This window comes from Centroberyx affinis, unplaced genomic scaffold (genome assembly GCF_046629955.1).
Source record: "Centroberyx affinis isolate AG114_WGS23_722 - 3 ecotype Tasmania unplaced genomic scaffold, CSIRO-AGI_Caff_v1 ptg000185l_1, whole genome shotgun sequence".
Lineage (NCBI taxonomy): Eukaryota > Metazoa > Chordata > Actinopteri > Beryciformes > Berycidae > Centroberyx > Centroberyx affinis.
The window spans coordinates 107,501-131,667 of record NW_027278880.1 but is presented as its reverse complement, the minus strand read 5'-3'; the positions used below and the strand labels follow the sequence as shown (position 1 = coordinate 131,667).

At 38.6% G+C, this 24,167-nt stretch overlaps 1 protein-coding gene across 1 annotated transcript in view; it reads left to right on the top strand.

Annotated features, from left to right (window-relative positions):
* prkcz (protein kinase C, zeta) overlaps positions 1-24,167 on the top strand; it is a 134,032-nt gene that overhangs the window by 3,042 nt on the left and 106,823 nt on the right. Inside the window, exons 2-4 of the mRNA XM_071536210.1 lie at positions 12,460-12,581; positions 13,975-14,064; positions 15,407-15,457. Of these exons, the coding sequence (XP_071392311.1) occupies positions 12,460-12,581; positions 13,975-14,064; positions 15,407-15,457 (263 nt within the window). The remainder of the gene's footprint in view (positions 1-12,459; positions 12,582-13,974; positions 14,065-15,406; positions 15,458-24,167) is intronic.

The window sequence follows — 24,167 nt, the reverse complement described above, 5'->3', positions numbered from 1 at the left end:
CATTGTAAAGAAATGAAATGTGAAATTGGGATTTAATTCATTTATTTTTTAGGAACAAGTCATGGTTTTCCTTTGAAGCTAGAAAGAAAGTGTCTATTGCTACTTTTATGCCAGTTCTTGATTATGGCAGTGTTTCATATTCTCATGCCTCCTCCCAGTGTCTTCTGCCTTTTGCTACACTGTGTGTCATGGTGTGTTGGGGTTTATTACTGACTGTAAAGCTCTCACTCTTTATTGTACCTTGCATACTTCGCTACTATTTTTGCAGACTTAGTGCACCTCTATAAGCTCATTCAGGGTCTGCTTCCTTTTATGCTGTTATATCTCTGGGAAAAGTTGGTGGAAATCACTGTCTGTGGTCACAGGAATTGTTTTTGCTATCTTTCCCAAAGGTTTTCTTGGCAAAGTCTCTCTTGAAAAAGAGAGACTTGGTTGAGATTTGAAATCTCAGTGGGGGTACCTGGTTGAACAAAGGTTAAGGGGGAAATAAGTAAGGTTTTTACTGCCCCATAACACTAAATAACCATAACATATCATAACTCTACCCCACTGGAGTTCAAGACACCCCAACATCATACCCAACGTATGTCCAATTCTTAATGGTCCTACAGAGCCTATAGATTACTTAATATGGTAACACTTTATAATAAGGGTCACTAAGTTAAGGGTTAGTTAATGCTTAATAAGCATTAACTAACCCTTAATTAACAGTTAACTAATGTGTCTGGTAATCATTTACTAATGGTGTTCATGTTAACGAAGGTATTAATTTATACATTATTTAATAGTCATCTTCATAAACTATTAAATAATGTATAAATTAATACCTTCGTTAACATGAACACCATTAGTAAATTACATATTAGTTAACTTTTAATTAAGGGTTAGTTAATGCTTATTAAGCATTAAATAACCCTTATTAAGCATTAACTAACCCTTAACTTAGTGTACCCTTATTGTAAAGTGTTACCCTTAATATTAGGGATGGGGCGATATGCTTATCTCCCAATACGATTTGACACGCGATAGAGGGTTCAAGATTCAATACGACCACGATACAATGTAATAAATAAAAGTAGAACAGTAGAATAAAATGTAGCTAATATTGCAATTCATTTTTCTTCCCTACAATACGTATTGTCACATTTTTGTATTGAGATATATTGAATTTCAATATATCGTCCCATCCCTACTTAATATCCCTTTTAAATAAGTAAAAAAGCTACAGTGAATAGGACTCAGACTAAGCTCAGTACACACACTGATAATAATCTGATAACAACAGGCTCTATTAAAATATATTGAGTCCCAGTATGAATCTCTCGATCGATTATGAGGTCAGAAAAGATGAAACAGACCAAAATATTGAAGCAGGGGAATGAATAGCCAACTTGCTCATTGGTGCTCATTCATCCAATCGGCATGCTTAAAGGTCCAAATGGCTCAAAATAGCACTGTGTTGAGTTGTATGTATTCTGTTCTTCTATCCATGGAGGAGTACACGTTTTTAAAAGGAATTTGAATACCTAGGCTACTTTCTGTGTATTTGGAAACATTTTACTTGTAAAATTCAGTCCATTCACCTCATAATCATGGTGTGTTAATAGGAAGCAGTTTACTGAAGTGGAACTTACTTAAAACTCTCTGAATTGGGTCACAACTGGCTCTCAACCCTCATCTTGGTAATACCCCCCATTCTAAATATATTTAAAGGCACAGGAGTTGGCGGGTGGGGGGGGGGTTAATGGTGTGGCCCCAGTGGACTCACAGACAGACTAATCCTGTCAGTTTCTTAGCAACCCAAGATGAGCAAGAAATAGCTTACACCAAAAATCAATATAAGAAAGGAAATTACCACCAAAATAAAATGCAATTTGACTTGCATTTGAAGGAGGCCCTCCTCTGAGATTTTCCAAACATGCCGTAGACATATTGATATATTCTCTGGCAAAGATTATGTGCGTTTCCCCTTGGGTGAGCTAAACTTTTAATTAAGTGTCCCAATACCAAGGAGGTAATTTTACCAGTACTCCTACACAGAATGGCCAGATTTAGCCTCATATCATTTAAGATTACTTACCATTTACCGTTAGAGCTGCTGCAAGTTTTCATTTACTTACTTTTAGGGTAATGCTAGTCGCCTACTATCACTCAACATAGTGTATGCTAAAGTGTTAGCATGGAACACCGGAGTCAACAATCTACCAGAGACACATGGATGATTTTGGTTTTCTCATCACTTAATGGCTAAATTGACCAACAGGACAATCTCTCAAAGACTTGGTGCATTCCCTTCATTTATTGTGTTGCTGGTGGGCTCAATAACTAATGTGCATGGTTCGTGTAAGAAAATAATTCAGAATGTAAGTGACATTGTACAGATTCCAATAAATCCAATCAAGTATGATGCAAATTCAGTGTGTAAAGTCCAGCACAGAAAACCCAGTGCCGATCACACACAATGTCATACACAATTCAAATGGTCCTCCAGAGTAGGGCTGAACGATTTTGAAAAAATATCTAATTGCGATTATTTTGACTGATATCGCAATTGCGATATGATTTGCGATATTAGAGGGAATGATAATTTTTACATCATTATTCTCATTTTCATTGAAAAACGTATTAAAATGATTATGGTGTGATTTTTGCGGGGATCTGTACCAAACAAAGATGTTTTCTTAAGTCTGTAGAACATGATGTGTAGGCCAGGACATCTCTGCAGCACCACAATATTTCATTTAAAATGGTATTTTGACACACATTTAACAAATATTGCGCCTCCTGCGATTTGAAAATTGCAGTAGGCCATATTGCGATTTCGATAAAATCTCGATTAATTGTTCAGCCCTAGTCCAGAGTAACAGTAATAACAGTGCTCCCCAGGGAAGGGTTAACATAACCCCACCATCACAGATCAATAGGTGAATGGATAAATATCAACAGAACCACCCGCAGAGGCATCCATCTTAATATGACAGATCCTTGCCATTAGCCCCTTAAAAGCGTTTATTCTCAAACTTCATGACAGATGCCTTGGTTTACTTCACATAGATGGCTTTGCTCACAAATTATGGAGGTGCGTTACCTGTGTTCAGTTGTCTTAATGGGATTTCCCCCAGTAAGGTTAAAGGTGAAACAGTAATCACCATCTTGATAGGTAGACTCGCGCTCTTGTAAATGACCGATCCCTTCTCGTGTCGAACGCCCTTGAGTATGTGCGCTCGGTAAATAGTGCAAGGGTCACCTATTGTGTGATAGGTACACGCACTAGTGGAGTTACTTCTAGCCACAGACTTGCATTTCTCCATCTAGTTAAATCACAACCTGTATTTGTCAGTGGGTGGAAAAGAAAAAGTGTTGTGGCCAATCAGTGTTTTTCCATATACTGTATGTGAATGTGTTTGCGCGTGCATTTAGGTTTAACATATGGTGTTTAAAGGCCGATACAGATATCAATAATTTATGGAATGAAGCTGCTGATAACCACTATTCAGTATCTTTAACAGTGACCATTTTCATGCCATAGAATAAAATAAAAAAATAAAAAAAAAGTATAGACTGTAGTGTTGCTGTCATTTTTGGGCTCCATTAGCTTTAACATGGGGGTTATTTGGCTCTTGACCGCCATGAAAACCAGAATATAAACTAATCATCAAGATCAATAGACTGAAAACTGACATTTATCTTGTTGGTGAACAGATTTAACAACAGATTCTGCTGCTGTGATTTTCAATTGATGTTTGGTCTTACTTTTTAGAATGTAATTTCGCCAAATAGCATTTTTATTGATAGAAGAGAACATAGCGGAGGGATACCATTTAGGAGAGATAGTTCCTGTTTGGGAGACCGTATCTACTTTTATGTTCAAATGCAAATTTTAGTGTAAACCAAGAATAGAAATGCAAAATGACGACATACCAATTACTGCTTTATTGTCTTAAAAGCAGGATCTGTTGAATCTGTTCACCAACCATGTTAAATGTCAGTTTTCAGTCTATTTTTGTGGCCTCATTCAAATGAATGGGAAGTAAAAATCCTAATGCTACAAACTCATCTCAGCTGCATCTGATCTTGAGTAGTTTATATTCTGGTTTTCATGGTAGTCAAGCTAAGACTAAGTGGACTATAGCTTTAAATGAAAACTGAAATAGGCATTTTCAGTATATGATAAGCAGTAAATCAAATCAAACGAAAAGTAACCAAACAAACAAAGGTTGTGATATTTCTAATTTACGTTTAACGGTTGAAAGATACCGCGCTCTTGGCATCTTCCACTTGGATCAGTTAGCTGGCAAAAGCCCACATGATTGCTCACTTCCTAATCTAGAGTTCACGTTTGTGTGTTCGGTGGAGATAGGCACTTAGCCACCAGAGGCCTGTACTACGAAGCAGGATTTGGGGTTAGTGAGCTAAATTTGGGTTTAACCATGGCTTTTCGGTCTCACGAAGGTGGTTCACTTTTAACCAGGGTAGATCACCATGGTAACACCATGGTAACTAATGCTGCACGGCTAACCTGCTCCGGAGCAGGTTAGGTTCAGGGTATCGGATCAAAACGTATGACAGGCCCGCCTTCTGACCAATCAGCTCTCTGGAAACAGGGAGTCACCATTCCTACTGGATCCCGATATGGACAAATATACAAATGGAAATCACAATAAAAAACAGAAAACTGTTAGGCTATTTTTGAATGAACAGACAGTAAGAAGTGCTGTTCACAGGGCAACGTGTTTACAGACCAGCAGAATCACGTTGTTTTCCATGATAATTTATTATATCGGAGCTATAGCAGGTAGGCTACTTAACTGACCATATTATTAATGGATTAAAGTTACTGTTGCATATATTAATTGCGCTGACTTTATTTAATTGGATTCCCGACAGTGTTTGGTTCAATGTGGGCTATTTCATATTCCATTACCGCAGCCCAGAAGAACATGAGGCTGACTTTTTGAATAGAAAATCTTTTTACATTTTATCAATGAAAAATATGCCCACTGTGTCCTAATAATGTGACTTTTTGTAATGCTGACAGTTATTCATTATAAGAATTTGTTTGAAGAACCCAATGTACCTAATGTAGCTATCCATTTCTTTCCGATACCCATGTGTTGAAAATGTCAGCAGGAAATATTAGGGCTTATATCATCCTGTAATTAGGTCTTTTGTCTATGGCTTTTATTGTTATTTTATTATTTTCGCCTATTTTTATGGCTATTACTTATTTTTATAGTTTTGCGCTTACATTCTATGCCCTTTTCCCCGCTGAATCATATTACTTTTGCTGTGCAACAATCTAATTTCCCCACAGGGATCAATAGTTTCATCTTATCTTTCATCTTATATTCTCATGTGAACGCGCTCATAGCTGGATAGGTAAATCCTGGGTTGACAGAGCCAGTTGATAACCAGCTACGTGAGACCGGTTATCTGCATCATCAATGTTAGGTTTAGTGAAGCCGGCTAAGGCAAAGATACCCTGACTTTGTTGAACTTGCTTCATAGTATAGTATAGTATGATTTATTTATTTATTTATTTTCATTGCGGCTTCAAAACTGGTGCACACCCGCCTTAACAAATAAAGGACTCTATGTTAAATCCAAAGATCTTTAGCAACATTGTTAGTGTTGGCATCTGACATAGAGGCAATCATTTTACACCCCCATTAATTTTCCCCATCAGTCTGACAAGGTGATGGAACCGGAATCCCTTATTTGGGCAGGAAATTTACATCACGCTTTTATTATCTGCTTTTATTAGTGCTATTATTATTGCTTCCCCCGGAGTTTTATTCTGGTCAGGGTGGAAAAGCCTGAACAGAATTTAGACCATGGGACAATAAAACTCTGCATTGATGCCCGCATGATAATGTATTCATGCATACTTGTGTGCAATCTAATCAAAATGATGCATCACTAAGTGTAGTATTGATTAATTCTACAATAAATATGGAATCATTCAAACTGCATCATATCCATCATATCCGAGGTGGACGACACTGTCTGGACCAGATCCCATTTTATTAAAAGACCAATATTGGGTCGATATCGTTTAATATCGGCAAACCCACTGTATATACAGGCGTAACCCTAGTGTGTATGTGTGTGTGCGCTAGATCATCCAGCATGTACTTTGTGTGGGTGCTGACTGTGTGGAGCAGTGCCTGCTGGGAAACAAGCTGTCCCCGCTCCTCCTTGTCAGAATCCAACGAACGCTCCATAAATACCAGTCCACACCCAGAAACCTGTCAAACGCCAACAGCTCGGCCCTATGTACTGTAGCTCATCCGCCGATGCGTTTTAGAAGCACGCTTTGGGTGGAGATATTTGTGCACAGGATAAGACACGATAAATGTCCAGGTCTAACCTCTGGCAGTATACGTCCGCCTCTTCGCTCTTTTCAAGCCTCGATTCTGCCGCCAACAACATCTGATTCAGCCAGCAGTCGTGCAATGAGGGTCGATGTTGAAAGTGAACACGCTCACTGTTGACTGATATGGGTATTTGACAGTGGTGGGTAGAGTACTGAAAGTCTATACTCAAGTAAAAGTACAATTACTCCTATAAAAAATGACTCAAGCAAAAGTGAAAATTACCATTTGAGAAACCTGCTCAAGTAAAAGTAAAAAAAGTACCTGGTTAATAAATTACTCAAAGTACAAGTTACTTTCCATTTTAATGTTTTTTAGGGTGTGCGGGCCAGTGCAAAATAATGAAAAAACAGCACTTGTTGATAAAACTTTCTCAGCCCTTTATAAAACAGAATATAAGTCTGTTTAACTCTAGTATTTACAGACATTATCAAAGTAACCAAACCTATTACAGCCCCAAAATGCAGTAGATACCGCATACAACACAATTAATTAAAACTCAGATTTTCTGTTCTGTAGTATTACTCCCTGTACCAAGACCTCAGTCAATCAGCTAGAGAATGAAAACTTCTCTCCATTCACATTTTTCATTCGGGGATACCCATTAGTTGGAAGCTGCCTCTTGTTCTGGGTTTTGCTCTGTCATCATCGCATTGTGGTCAAAAGACAGCTGGAGCTTATTCTTCTTCCAGGCAGCTGGCAACTTGGCATCTGCAGTAGAGGTGCTCCTCACGCTCCCCCCCCCCCCCACTCAATACCCACATTTAGAGCAGACTAGTTGTAACCAAGGTATAAATGGCAAATGTAGTGAAGTAAAAAGTAGATTACTGGCTCAAAAATATACTTGAGTTAAGAGTAGAAGTACAGTTTAAAAAAAGGAACTAAAAGTACTCCTTAGTAACTAATAGTTCCTTTAAAAAAAACTACTTTTTTACTCATGTGCGTTACTTGTAACGCGTTACTACCCACCCCTGGTATTTGAAAGCTGATACCAGTACCAGTATTTATGGATTAAAGCTGCTGATTTCCGTTATTTTGTGCTGCTATTCAATATCTTTAAATTTGACCATTTTCATGGCAGAAATGACAGTGTGTTTCCCCCTTGTCAGAGTGGCACTAAAACTCTCCATTAAAACTATTACTACTGGATCAGATCCCAGTTTGAATAAAAGGTCCAATATATTTGTCTAACCCTGGTTTATAACCCTCATTCTTTAAGGTGTACATGCTGTCATTGATAGCTGAAGGCCAATAAACAAGTAAGTATCAAGTCAGATCTGGGTGTTTTGTTTTTTTAAATACAAGTACTAGATGGCCACCATTTTACACCAGCAAAAAGGCCTCTCTGAAGTGCCAGTTCACCGCCATAAAAGCTGGCCAACAGCTAAGACTTGGCACTGACCAGACCCCACAGCCAATGCAGCGAATGTTACGCAGTGAAACGCTGCACTGCAATTAACGAGCCCGCCGCATGCCCAGCGAATCGCGTGGCTTAGCGATCAATTTGTAATTAACTTTCCTGTCAGCCCAGCCAACCTTTTCCTCCGTCCTTTACTCTGCGAAACCTGTTTATGCTTCCAAATATTCTGTAAATACCCTGCCAGACATCTAACAGCTAATTAGCATCTGCCTGTGCGCTCCCTTCCACCTAACATGCGCACAAATTGAGGGGATTTGTAAGCTTGCTTGAGGACTGAATGTCAAAACTATATTCGACTTGGCCTGCTGTTTTATCACCAGTAAATTAGGAATGAACCTCCTCTAATGTGCCTCCATTACCTTCCTCTTCTGAAGCCTATAATAATAATAATAAACGAGGGCACATGGGAAGTGTACTTTTAGCCGCAGCTGAAGAGTAGAAGAAGAGTAGAAGAAGAGTAGACATCTGTGTTTGTTGAGCCACGTTCTGTCTTTGGCTCTCAAAGTGTCTGTGTGGTCTGTCTTTTGCATGGTAAAAATTTCATTATTATGGACTATACATACCTGGCTATACTGTAGCACCCACTTAACCAAGCAACCAAAGACAAGCTCTCCACCTATAAAGAGAGACTATTGAACGGAGAGGAAAATACCAGGCCAAGAGCAAGTTGAGTGTTTCACATATAGTCTCTTTTAAACAAACCAAACTCAGTTCTCTGAAGGCGAGTTCACACCAAGCATATTTGGAGTGATTTATTTTAACTCCTTTAGTTTGTTGCATTTGGCTAGGTGAGAACAATGAACAAACTCTAGATGCTCGAAAATGCCTCTTGGTCCTCTTCCAAGCGAACTGCGGTGCGTTTTTTTTTAGCAGTGAGAACGTAATCCGAGCCAACTCCAGAAAACGACCCCCAGAACACAAGGTTTTATGGGTATAAGGAGGGTGCCATGCCATTGTTCCGACGGCCCGTTATTCCGAAACCCCAATAGTCTGAAAACTCCATGCCTGGCTCCATCCACAACCGTGGCTTCAGCCTTGACCGTAAGCTTGCTCTAACCCTAACCTCAGTGACCCCATGCCTCAACCCAACCACCTCCGGGATAACGGGCTGTCGGACAAATGGGCTTTCGGACAAATGGGCTTTCGGTCCAATTGGGTGGACATTTTTCGGACTATTGGGGTTTCGGAATAATGGGCCGTCGGAACAATGGGCAGTTCCCATAAGGAGACGGATGTTGATATCTGATAGCCAGCAGTTCCTCATGTTTGAAAAGCCTAGCATAACAAAATGAACCAAGAGCAAACTTGGCGCCAAAATAGAATGAACTCAGTTGTCTTTGTGTTCACATTGTCCGCTGGTTTTAAAGAGAAGAATCAGGTCTTTTCTTGGTTCTCTTTAGCTCTTATGAGAACTCAGTCCTCTTTCTGTCCACACCTACAATTTTCTTCACTACTCGGACCCTTTATGGCAGTTATCAATAGTAATTTGTGCTTGATGATGTGAACATAGTAATAATAGTAACATTATAAGATCAGAGCAGATTGGCCCATTATGGAATTCAGGCGTATCTCTAGCCATGGCTGTCCATTATTTATCTCCAGCCCAACGAATTGCAAGATGTTTTCCCTAGTTTTGAGGCAAAGCACTATTGATCACTCTGTATATACTGTATATATATTTAAAAAATGCATGAACTCACCAGTTGAGGCCATAGTCCCTCATCACCAAAGGCAGGATGTAGCCTAACGTCAACACTCAGATGGTCAAGTAATCGATGAAGAACAGTCCGCACACTGCAAGGCTCCCTTCAATTCTTTATAATGCACCAGAGAAGTGATGTTTGGAGCACAGTGGCTCGTCATCAGACTGAAACACTTTCTCTCGGTGAGTGTTGGGACATGCCGGATGGGCACCTACAAGTTGATTATGTATATAGAGGATGAACATAGAGTATGTATGTATAAAGAGGATGAACATAGAGTATGTATGTATAAAGAGGATGAACATAGAGTATGTATGTATAAAGAGGATGAACATAGAGTATGTATGTATAAAGAGGATGAACATAGAAGTAATTATTTAAGTTGTGTATGATGGACACTGAGGTGGATAGTTGGACTATAAACATTAAGTTCACTGATTAAGTTTAGAAAAAGGGTAGGACCAAATAAGTATTTTACTTCTTCCTACTCCATTTCGGACATGTAATATTAATTTATTTATGTCGTTTATTGAGAATTTGTTGTATATGTTTGACTGTTAATTTTATTGGTTATTCTTGTTTTGTTTTCTTACGTATATATATATGTATATATATATTTTTTTAGTTTTTTTTTAACATGTTCAAAATAATTCTATTCTATTCTATCTAAAAACAACATACAAGGGTGGCATCTTAAGTACCCATACATCCCTGATTCAATCACATGATCAGGCCATGTAGTCACATGATTAGCTGATGATTATTATTAGCTAGCTACATTCCGCGTACCCAAACAAGTTGATTTCATGTACAATACAAAAAATAGAAAAATCTACAATAAATACAAACTAAAAAAATGTCCACCAGAGTAGTAAGACAACATAATAATATATAAGTATATACAACAATATTATCAGTGACATACTGTATAGAGTCATGGGCAAACGGTACGGCAAAGCTTTCAGAGTCTCTGGTAATGGCAGATGGTGGACGGAGTGAGAGGCAGATGGAAAAACAACTTCTAACATATTTATCTTCTTCAGTTCCAAAGAAGCAACATGCTCTTTGAGACAGGAAGCAACAAGGTTTATGGGAAATGTGGTCTTAATTTTGAGAAATACTAACAATACCACTGCTGTGAGACAGAGGCTACCAATCGTCTCCACCATGGTCTCATTTGTTTACGGTAATTATACACACGGTTAATTTGACAACGATAGTGAGATGTTTAAGATATACCAACAGCTCTCTCTCTTTGACATTATAGTGTGCGAAAATTACTCTTTATCTTGAATTGTGGGCTGTAAAACTCAACAGTCAAGTCAGTGATCAAGCAGTGTGCCATAGCTCAATTGATTGCCGCATTGTACGAATACTGTCTTGGATTTTTGATCTGGATTTGTTTATTGGATTTTGGCTTTGTATTGCACTCTTGGGATCATCTGTTTAGATTGTCTGATTGGCTTCTACATTGCCAGCTCCCATTCCGACCTAGTATTTTCCATTTTTGTGGTTGTTTGAGGGTGGAGAGTCAAATATCCACCGTTTGTCCAACATCTGCCATTACTCCTGGCTCTCTTGTACCTCTGTCATGCACTGGACTTGCCTGTTCTCGCTTTTTATGCTTGCCTTAGGTCATATTATTCGTAAATACAACATTTCTTTCCGTTGCTACGTCGATGATGCCCAAATCTATATCCCAATAAAACCTAGTGCTTCTTAAAAAGTGCTTAAATGAACAGGCCTTTTGTATTGCCAATTTTATACTTTCCTCTTTCATTTTATTATTTTATATTGTCTTCTGTTTTTTACTTTCGGTGCACCTATGTTTTGTATTTTTGTTTTTTTTATTATTTTCTTCTTTTATTTTATAATAATAATAATAATTGATTACATTTATATAGCGCTTTTCTAGGTACTCAAAGCGCTTCACATATGATGGGGGGGGGGGGTCTCAACTCATCTACCACCGATGTGTAGCACCCACCTGGGTGATGCACGGCAGCCAGTTTGCGCCAGAACGCTCACCACACATCAGCTATCTCAGTGGAGAGTAGAGGACTGAAAGAGCCAATTAGGTAACGAGGGATGATTAGGTGGCCATGATGGAAGGTAGGCCTGTTTGGGAATTTTGCCAGGGCACCGGGGTTACACCCCTACTCTTGCGATGAGTGCCGATGGGATCTTTATTGACCACAGAGTCAGGACCTTGGTTTAACGTCTCATCCGAAGGACGGTGCTCACTCACAGGACAGAGTCCCTGTCTCTGCCCTGGGGCATTGGGGATATTATTCATGAGACCAGAGGGAAGAGCACCTCCTACTGGTCCTCCAACACCACTTCCAGCACCAGGTGGTCTCCCATCCAAGGACTAACCACAGCCAGACCTGCTTAGCTTCCCAGGCAAGCTAGCGATGTGGTGCAGGAGCTATGGTGCTGGCTTTATCTGCCTTGATTGCATTTATTCAGTTGTACTTTGCACCTTTTCTTATACTGTAAAGCACTTTCTAACATTTGTATTGAAAAGTGATAGATAGATAGATAGATAGATTCATCCTAGTCAGGGTTACTGAATCATTTTCATGTCACAGATGCCCGAAACCCCCAACTGATTAGTCCCAGATTTTGTCCCAGTGGCTCAAATGGGAAGACTTTTGTTGTTATTGAATTAGTATTGAATTGTATAACTGTCTACACTATAGGTGGGGAAATAATAGTGCAGTAAATTTCTAGTAAATTGAATTCTAGTGAAATTAAAATATTCCTCATTTTGCTGGGGACTCCCTTGACCCCCTGAAGGACTCATGGGCATCCCTGGATCCCACTTAGAGAACAAAGTAATCCAGTTCTACTGAAACTATTCAGTGTATATTTCCATTTTTTTTCCAATGGGAAAATGTTGTTCTGGTTCCCTTGATTTTGTCTCAGTGTTGATATTGTTTGTGTGTGTGTGTACATTCAGGGACATGTTGATCACAGACCTGGCTGCCACGGTAACCTTCGTGGGGTTGTGTGAGGAGGTGAGGAAGATGTGCAGTGTTGCCCAGCAGCAGCCAATCACACTCAAGTGGATCGATGATGAAGGTGGGTGTGCCTCATGGTCGTAAAAAGCAACATAGGCTGCCTTTTCCTGCAGGCTCTATTGCCAAACTCTGGTTTCAAACCTAAAAACATGGTGGCCAGAAACCCCACTTCATGGGCTTCAAACCGCATGGCCAGCAGAAAGTCAACGGGTGGCGTCACAGTCTATGCTAATTAATACTACGTCACAACAGGCCTTCCATCTGTTAGGGCGCCTAATAGCCCCATTATGAAGGGCTGGGCCTGGAGCTTTTGTGGTGCTGAATTGAGGGGTTCCATGTGCCCAATGAGAGGGCCATACATTTGGGGCTTGCCTTGCCTGGGTGGTGCCTTACCCAGACGTGGGCCAGTCCTAAACTATAGTCTCCATATGCCATATTGGATTATTGGACCATTTTAAATTTCTAAAAACAATTTCCCTCCTAAGGCTATTTTTTGTTCCCAGACAGGGACTACATAATTTGTAGGAGATTGTTTACTGATGTCTTATTGTTGTTGTTTATCTTAATTCTGTGATGTTAATGAGCCAACAGACTAATGGATTAAAAGGAATGGCATAGGTGTGGCATCGCTGTTGTCATGTGAAAACCCTGAAGGATTACATGATCCTCTATAGGCCCCTGGGCTGATGAAGCCCTTTAAAACTCATTGAATAAACTAAAAACAAGTATTCTCATTCTTATTTCCTGCAGTCCCTGACATTTTCAAGATACAAGGCTTTCACACAAGACAGAAGATGCTGTTAGTAGATATATATAAACACCTGACCAGATCTTTTGAACCTATACTGTAGCTAAATACTGTCTTATGAAGTGCGTGGGCCTCTGGTGTAGCTTTAGTCAGAGATTTAAGATGCACTAAGATAGTTATGTAAAAATACACCCATCTTATCAGCCTAAATCACAAAGTGGGGCTACAACAGAGAAGAGTGTCCCATCCCCACTAATTGAGATGCTGTAGATTTGCCTGAAGTCTAAATTAGACTCTAGTGTTTGGGTATGGAACTGGCTGTAAATCTTCTCCACACAGGAAGTTAAGAGAAACTTAAGAGCTGGACTCACCAACGATGGCTGAACCTCTTCATTACCTCCAGCACTACCAGACATTTAGTTTACTGATGTCACATTAGAGAATTTCTGGGTAGTGAAGTCCTCAAAATTCAAACAGTTACCTCTTCCTGCCATTTGGGGCCACCAATGCACGAAATCTCCTAGTGCAGCTTTAAGGCTTTGGCCGACATCTGAAAGAATATTCCAATGTGACCGCTACACTCATTTAGCCAGAGAGAGATGGTTCATACTCAGTAGGTGATGTGGGTTAGACTCTAATGTTTAGAAAATAGAATCAGATGATGATGATGATGATGATGATGATGTGTGTGTATGTGTGTGTGTAGGAGACCCGTGTACCATCTCGTCTCAGATGGAGTTGGAGGAGGCATTTCGTATTTACAGCCGAGCCAGGAGGTCTGGACTCCTGCTGCACGGTGAGTCTTTTATTTTTTTATTTTTTTTTACCACCAGGGTTGTCACAATACCTGAATTTTGAATTTTGATTCTCATAACAGTTCCGTATCACGATTCTCGATACCTTACGATACCACAGCAAAACCCCAAAATTACCTGAACACACATGTGTCGAGGTGGTTTGAGATGCATTGTATCCTCAAGATTGCCAAAATGTGCGCACGCATGGGTCAGTTTCTGTAGCGGTACGCACATTCTCACTACAAGTGTTTTTTTTAATAATCTGTGTGAAGTAGCGCCTGCTGTCTAACTTTAAGAATATGCAGAAATGCATACAAAATCTGAATTTCTGTGGCTCCTGCTTTACACCTGTAGCCAGGTGTAAATGGAATGTGGATAAATTAATATCTAGATACTATCCGGATAAGGGACGCATTAAATGACAAGTGTAAATGGGGCCAATGTTAACTTAGCTAACATTAGGTGAGTGCTAGCTCAACCGACACTAATGCCCGACAACCCTGCTAGGACAAAAAGGAAATGTCAGCTGTGTAAATTGCTGTATTCTGAATTGAATGGCACAGCAGACACATTTCACATTCAACAGTTTCATATTGTATCGATGCTTTCAGTACTTTCAATAGATTCACCAGGATAAGGAAGAACACACATTAATGCAAGACCATCCGTTCCTCCTCAAATAAAGTAAATCCTGAAATAATGCCCCTGTTTGTTGTTGTTGACAGTGCCTTCCCGCCAACTTGATCACATTTTAATACCAGGCGTAAATGGGCCTAAGAGCCAGATTGTCAGGATGAGACAATTGACTCCTTTCCACTTGTACACCATCAAACGCCATCACTCCTCCAGGGCTTTTCCTGGCTCAAGAAGAGGCTGAGGTGGTGCCTCAGCATGGCCAGCCTGGCTTTGTCATCGCGGCCAACTAACACCCAAACCCCTTCTATTCCAATTTGATGCTTTCATAGACACCAGTTTTCAGCATAGACTGACATAACACTGTCCTAGTTGAGCCATTCTAGCATTTTAAATCCAATTTTATTCATATTTCCATGGCTAAGAGTTTGTCAATATGAATTAATCATCTCATCATCATCTCTATTTGTTCCCAACATGGATGTTTATAAGTGGCTTACTTTGATTCCATGAAAGATAGTTGCCATTTCTCTCACGATTTCAAGCATTCATTATGCTATGACCAATTTGTTACTGCTATGATTAATGCATTTTTAGAAAAAATGTCATTATGCTATGATAAATAAGGCATGGGCACAGTTTTCCAAAATGTTAGATTTTTTTTTTTCTTTTGACTTACTGTGTTTCTTTGTGATCCATCTCTTGCAGTCTTCCCCAGTATCCCGGAGAGGCCTGGCTTGCCTTGCCCTGGAGAGGACAGTGAGTAAACCAGCCTTGCTTTCACTCTCAGTCCCCCTCTAGGATTCCCAAGTACAGTAGGAGTCCTAATACTCAGTACTTACCGATACACAGGATCCAATGCAATGTGACTAGTGCTGTTAAACTAGGGTGAGCACCTTGTTGAATTGGACCCACAATACCCCCCAGAAGACTCAACAATAAATTATCCCAGAACCAGCCCACCTCGATACCTGTACTGAGCACTGACGCAAGGTTCCCACTGGTCACAGAATTCCTGAAATACCATGCAGACAGGCTAAATTCTCTGGGGAAGTCAGGGAATGTCAATTTTACAAATGGGTCACTTTACAGCAATATAGCAGAATATATTTTACAATTTGATTCACACGCTCATTGCATTCGATGGTGGTTTTCAATCCAACTGCAGTGGAAACCAGACTGTTTTGTCAAAATGTGATCAGTGGCGTCTGAGATATTGCAAAACAAAGATGCAGATTGATGCAGATTGATGCATCATTTGTGGCTTAATATTTTGTGCAGTAGAACTCTTGCCTGTAAGTGGATGCCAACCATTTGGATTTTATAGCTCATTTATTCGTGGATCATAGCCTGCTGTTTCATGAAAGCCTGTAAGAGTTGACTTCTCTTGTATAGCTCATTTATTAACTGATCATATTTTTCTGATAACCTGTAAGTGCGTTGTTAGTGTTGACTTTAGGTTTTAACATGAGACGCATCTTGTCTTGCTTATATTGACCACAGCTATTTAGTTAAAGCTCACATCCTAATCCTAGGGCTGGGCGATATTGACAAAATCAAATATCACCATATTTTAGACCAGATACCTCGATATTGATAATGTGACGATATTTGGGGGATGAGTATTTGCGCTTTCATAAGATATAACACAAGAAAATGTTGAACATTACTAATGATCATTAGTAACCAGTGATGTGTAATCAGTAATAAGTAATGTGGATATGATGAGCAGAACAGGGCTCAGAAAATTGAGTGACTTTACTGTAACGCAGGAAGAAGTAACATTTAAGTTATTTCACAATATTCCGATAACCAAAATCCCAGACGATATCTAGTCTCATATCACGATATCGATATTATATGATATATCGCCCAGCCCTACCTAATCCTAAAGCCATGCATTTGCTTCATTAGATCTTAATAGTACCCCTAGCTTGTAAAATCATCCATTGAAAATAGACTATTTTTGGCAAACACAAAGCGCATAACTTTCTTTAATTTTAAAACAAACAGAAACTCAATCAATCAATCGATCAAAATACTTTATTCATCCCTCAAGAGGCAATTCAAGGCAGTGAGTTCATAAACAACAACATACCACAATATACCATCATTCAAGTCATTGCAGGTTTAATTACATGTAGTGAAACTCCCCAACACTGCAAGTTACAGTCGCTTGGTGACACTCTGTAATCTCCTCTGCATCGTCTCATTTAAAGGTCCCACCTGGCAGATTAGAGCTCAGCCTGTCTCAGTCAGTGGGGTGTGTGTGTGTGTGTGTGTGTGCGTGTGTGTGTTCATATGACCGAGCTGTGTGGATTCTGTGAGGCATAAACCTCTAAACTCAATTTCAATTTCGAGGTAGTGGATCCATTTCCAGTGGTATGTTTGTGTGTCTGTATTCTGCAAGCAGGGTGTGTGTGTGTGTATGTGTGTGTGTGTGTGTGTAGTCATGCAGGGCCTAACAGCAAGTTCAGATTTGTCCTGTTTCTCCTCGGTGGGGGGGGGGGGGATTTGGTTGTATCACCAGGGCAGGGTGGGCAGGAGGTGTCAGACGAACACTGTCTGTCTCCCATAAGCCATTAGACACATGGAGAGAATACATGGCAACATTATAACCTTTTGAACTTGAAAAATCACTTACCTTCTTACATGAACTGAAAAATTTATGTAAGAATTGCAGTTCTTCCTTTTGCGAGTCTACGAATCAGTCAAGTCAGTTTTTTTCTTGGGTTATAAATGTGTTACTTTGTATCCCTAAAAGAAAAAATCTAAAATTTTCATAGAAACAAATAGTGATTCATTCCATATCCAGTTCATCAAATCTCTTACATTTACCTTACTTTGAGCAAGGCCTTGTAATTTCTATTATTTTCATATATATATACAGTACTGTGCAAAAGTCTTAGGCATATGTCAAAGAAATCCATAAAGTGAAGGTGCTTTCAAAACTAATGAAATGAAAAGTTTCTGAATATCAAACATTTTACAATAAACAGCAGTCTACTGACACAAATAAACATCTAAGACTTCTAAGAAATGTATATAAAAAATCTAGGGTGCCTAAGACTTTTGCACAGTACTGTATATATATTTTTTCTTTTTTTCTTTTCTTTATCTTAGCTTTCTGTTGTTGTTGAGGAAGGCGGGAAATTTTGATATAATAAAAACGTATGGATTTATGGAATACAGCAGGCAGATTTTCAAATATGAAAAAGGACCAAAGATGTTTTTCTATAAATTCAAATTACTATAACATACTGTAATAATTTAGACCTGTACTGTCAATATTGTCATTATTTATCTTAATTTATTGTCATATTGATTGATTGTTATTATGATGTATCACTGGGTGACACACCTAGTCACATCATTTATGTATGTCATAAAAAAAAAAGTTGTCATCACTACATAGGCTATATAACATGGGTAAGATGTACGAAATGATATGATGACAATAAAAAAGTATAAAAACACACAGAAAAGAGAAACTCAAACCGCATCAACAGAACATCCAAGCCCCGCCCACACTGTTTGATTGACAGGTGATCTCCGGGAAGAGCAGTGCAGCACAGCTTATACACAGGCTGTGCAAATCTGTGTGTCATATTCACATCACCAGCTCTGCAGAAGGCCATACCTATGTATAGAAAGTGTCTAGCAGTGCAGACATACATTATAAAAAATAAAATAATAATAAATAAAAAAAAATACTCTTCACTATTAATCTTTTTTTTCTGACCAAACGACACTGAGAAACCTGCTGTTCTCACTTGATAAATACAATTGTCGAATTTCTGTAGCAGCAAAAAAAAATACAATAGCTTACATACAATTACAAAATCTTAAAATAAAATAACATAAAGAGCAAAATAAAAAAAATAGACAGCAATAAGTCTCTCTCTCCCTCTCCCTCTCTTTCTCATGTACTCTCATGTTGTTTGCTGCACTCCCTCGCTGTCAATTTGCTGCGGCAGCATGTTTCGCAAGCTTGTGGGCCGCAGTCCTCAGTGTGTGTGTGTGTGTGTGTGCGTGTGTGTGTGTGCGTGTGTGTGTGTGTGTTTGATGGGAGGGGATGCCTGTGCTCTTGTCCTGAGGCAGACCATTGCTTTACTGTATGAAGAGAACTCAGTTAGCAAAGTGTGACTGCCGTTCTATAGGTAGGTGATGATGGACACTCTCACACACACACACACACACACACACACACACACACACACACACACTCGCACTGTGTCTCTGTCCCGTGTCCAAAGCTCTATTTTTAGCCTCATTTGCTTGCTGTTGATATCTGGAATCATATTTTTGTACATGAATGGAGAGAAGGTGAGGATGGAACCATTCTTGTGAGAGAGGAGGAGGAAGAAAAAGGAGGATGAGCATGAGTGGAGGAGGAAGGGTGTCCCCTGTGTTTTTTAAGATTAATTCTTAGAGTTAGGGTTTGATATGATACTGATATTTTTGGATTGAAGCTGCCAATAGCCGATATTTTTTGCATTTGACTATTTTCATGCCAAAAGATTACAAGGATCTGAAATAACATTTAGACCATGGGACACTAAAACTCTCCATTGGAACCCCAGGTGATAAAAACACTATTAGTACTACCACTCCTCCTAATAATAATAAATATAATAATAATAAAAATATATTCATGCATACTTGTGTTGAATCTGTTCAAAATGTATCAATTCAGGATAATGGCTTGATTGATCGATTCTACATTAAATATGTAATAAATCAAACTGTGTCATATCCATCATATCAGAGGTGGGTGACACTGACAGCCAATATCTGATTTTTAATAAAAGGCCAATATCAACCCTACTTAGAATGTTATTGACATTCACGATTAGAAGATCCAATCCATGCCAAACTATCCAGTGCATGCTGAAACAATTACATATCACATAGTTATGCCACATAATTTTGCAGGGTTTCCAAACAATCTGAAATCACATGGAAAACAAATGGAGCAAAAAATATATGGTGTTACTGTTATCCTTATGATTCCAGACTTTTCACTCATCCTGCATATTAGGCTACGTATTTATATGTTACATATAACAAGAGTGCCTCTGTGTGTGAATAATAATACTAATAGTACTAGTACTACTATGACCACTACTACCAATAACAAATTTATGTAACACACTAACCCTAAATAAGTTTGAAAGTGTTTTATAAACAGGCAGCAAAAGGAAACATAAAGAAACAAACAGCAACAGTGAAATAAAATTAAATATAAAACTAAATGCATTTTGCTCATATACAACTGAATTAAAGCATAATGCAGCATTTTAACCTGAGAAGTCAAACCTCTTGTCTAGTTTTTTTTTTTTTTTAAGTTGTGGACGTTTGCATGTAGACACCGGCTTCAGAAATACATCAGCCCCTTATTTTTACATCCCATAGTATTTTGACTAATTCTCCTATGACTGCTTCCTTTTGCAACCACTAGTTAAAATCTGAGCTAAAATTAGAGATAAGCCTTTCAGTGTTGTTGAATTGACCAGGGCTCCTGTTCTCCAATTTTGCAAATTTCCTTCAGACGTTCATCCCAAATGGATGTGGCCTTAAGACCTTTTTGTTTATTAATAAAACACTCAAAAGTACATAGTCCTTGCTATGTGCCTTTGGTAGGTGACCACACTGTTCCATAGTTATTAATTCATAAACGTCTCTTACTCTACCCTGTTGCCATAAATACTCAATATCATGGAAGTTGAAGCGTGAATGTTACATGCATTTAATAGGAAAATATTGTGGATATACACAAGATTGGAGGAATAAATGACCTATAAAACAAAACAGCAGAAACTGACCTATAAAACAAGATAGCTTCTTCTTGCTTGAATATACAAAAATAAATATATGTATGAAAATAAAAGAAAAACTCTAAAACTATCGAGTAGGGCTAGACAGTTAATTGTAGATAATCATATATTGTGATTTCATATTTTTCGCAATTAAGAATTGTGTAATTTAGTGAGTATAAAGTGTTCGTTTTATTTTCAGTCCTCCTGAAAGTCCCTTTAAATACGCAAAGTTAAGGTGGAGAAGCAGCAGAGAAAAATGTAGTGACAAGCAAAGTGGAAAAGAACAGATCAGCCCAATGGTAGAGAGGAAAATTCTGAAAAGTTGTTTTTGTTCCTAAAAAGTGGATCATCGTCTGTCATTTAGAGATATTTTGGTTTTAAAGCAGATAATGACAAACGAGTCGGATTCTGTGCTAAGTTTTCCTTTGGGTTGTAGCTGTGCCCCAAACTAATAAAGAAATCATTATTTTTAATGTTTGTAAATAAGGACCACAATAAGAGTAAGACAGTAAGAGTGGAAACAAGACATTCTAACTGCTACTACTTTGAGAAATACTACACAGAAAAAAATGACAATGGCGCAAAACAAGATTTTGTTTCCAAGACAATTCCAGACAAATAAATGTGATTAATAGTTGTGACCACAATATTTAGCAAAATAATCGGGATTAGCTTTTTTGCCATAACTGTGCAGCCCTACTCTCGAGATACATGTAATATAGAACAATGCGAAAAATATGAGAATATTTAGAAAAACAAACATGTCTACAGAAAGTGCAGACGTGTAAAAAGCTATTCACTTCAATTCAAGATGTAGACAACATTATGTACAGAAAGTGCAGATTTGAATATGTGCATCCAATTACCGTATGTACAGAAAAAGTGACAATGTGCAAGGTGTATTTGCAATGCGCAATGTTGTCTGTTCTCATTTTCAGGTTATATTTATAGCTGGAAGTAGCAAACATACAGAAATGTGTCCAGATAATATGCATAGCGCTTTGTAGTTAGTTGCTCATGCTAACTACCCAGTTCTTCTATTTATTTCAATTAAATCGCTGTTGCCGAAAACGTAAAATGCATTACTTCTTGTACACCAGAGTTAAGAACAGCAAATAAATAAACTGGCTTTTGGCAGGCTGAATCACTTTTGTGTTATAGCAAAACGGACATTTCTTTACATGAAAACATCGCAGATTATTACATTAAAGGCACTATGGATATATTTTTAATTAATCAATACCTTAAGCCATAAGAGATTTGAGCTCAGTGAACATTTTTAAACGACAGCTAAAAACCTATTTATTTAACTTGGCTTTTAATTGAAGTCATTCTATTTTTATTTTTACTTATTATATAGATTTTACCAGTTTCTGTTTTTACTGTCCCTTTTACCATCTACTGATCTATTTATTGCCACTCCTTTCCATTTGCCCTTGTTTTAATTTGTATGTTTTCAATTTGTATTTCTTTTAATATCAAGCATCTTTTTTTTGTGTAAAGCACTTTGAACTGCATCGTTTGTATGAAAAGTGCTCTATAAATAAAGTTTATTATTATTATTATTAATATATCCTTGTCAAATTAATTGAGATAATTGGTATAATTACCGTCAAAAAAAAGAGACCGTGGTTAAGATGATTTTTAGCCCCTATCTCACACCAGTGGTGTTAGTGCTAGTGCTAGTAAAATGAAGCAAGTATGTCTATCTGCAGCCCTGCTGACTACAAGCCACGCCCCCTACAAGCCACGCCCATCGCGCAAGACACGCCCCCTACAAACCACGCCCACCACTCCAAGACACGCCCCCTAAGGCCAAGAAAGATCCTCTTTGCCGATGATAAAAAAAAATTGAGAAAGGTCCTTTTTGCTGATGATAAAAAAGGTCTTATTTGCTGGAGAGGAAAAGAGAAAATGACAGAGCAGGGCAAGCAAAATATTCTATTATTTTATTTATAATACTATATTGTAGTAATGTATTGGACATGAAACCACCAGATATTTAATTTACCACCAGCAACATATTTATTCACATTAAAGCATGTCTAAGCCTACTTAGACAGTAGCAACATGCTGGCCTCTGCTGGATGAAACAAAATCAGAATTTTCAGGCTCACTGTGATACATATAGAATATTTTACACTTAATATGATGCATAAAATCCCTGTGCCAGAAAGCATCTGAAACAAGGAAACTGAAGGCCCTTCTTGCAGAGTCTGAGGTCTTAAACATACAAGGAAAATGCAGCATTCAGTGTTCAGATTCTAACAGCAGTGATATAGGAAGAGCATTAGCAATAATATGGCAGCTGGGCAGAGATTGTTGGCAGTGAGAAATGGCCTCATATTACAGAGTTCAGTCTGCTGCTGCTAGTTAACTAGCATGCAGGTGACAGAACGGCCTAGAGGGACCTCAGAGTGTGAAAAGTCATCACCTCACATATGGAGCATCTCTCTCTGCAACCTAAACATCTGTTTTGGTGGAATTCCCCATTAACATTATTTAGGTTCTAGCATAAGTCAGTGGAAAAAAACTAAGCTCTAACCTCTAACTAAGCTCTAACTCTGGATTGAATTCTCTTTAAAAATAACAATCATTTCTCAGTTACATACAACTGTGTGTCTAGACAATCTTCAGATTTGTGTTAGCAATGAATGCACATTCAAACAAATGAGGGCTTGTTTTGTTTTTGTAACAGTTGCATCAGTTCATGTTATTGCACATTGTCAAGATACAGTACATAATTAGATGCCATCATCTTGCATTCTATATGCTGAAGTTATAGCTAAATGAAGACACGTTAGCATAGGGTGACCATGTTTTCAAACCCCCAGACCGGGACCCTTAAGTGTCCCACACGTTCATGCACACACACATGTATGTGCTTATACACGCACCATAGGTGTTTTCATCAGGATGGGGGACAGTTATTTCAGCGCTTAGCACACCTAGTGACTGCACCTTTAACACCATGGACAGAGCCTCAGCAAACCAAAAATGATGTTTTGTCTCCAAAAATCCACCAAAACATAGTTTATGTGGTGCATTGTTTATGTTTTTTGATTGGGTTAGGTAATAATGAGCGGGACAGAACATGATAAATGTCTATGTAAGCGCTGAAAACAAGTATAATACTATTATTATTATTTTAATTGTGGTGAAAACCGGGACAGTTTGGTAGTGAATGTTGAAAACCGGGACATTTTAGTGTTTTACAGATATTTGTCGGGACTCGGGACACCCATCTTGAAACCGGGACAATCCCGGACAAACCGGGACGTCTGGTCACCGTACATTAGCATAGCACATTAGCGTGCTAGCATAGCTAAGTTAGGACACGGCGAAACTTGACAGCCAGACATGAACACTGAACACTCATTAGCTGGATACATCAACCTTGTGGGCAAAAATTAAATATTATACATTATATACATTAAATGCATACATTTTATTTCCTTACTTGCGGTCTGCGTTCAACTTCCTTCACGTTCGGTTGCGGCCTGCAGACACACCCTTCTCAAATTAGAGTGGATACAGACAACTTTTCAACTTTCCCCCCGTTGTCCCCCTCTAGTGTTTCCAAGTGGTATTGTTGTTTGCGCCGCTGTTGCAAAGACAACCGGATCGCTTTCTGTTAGAGCCTAGCTCCC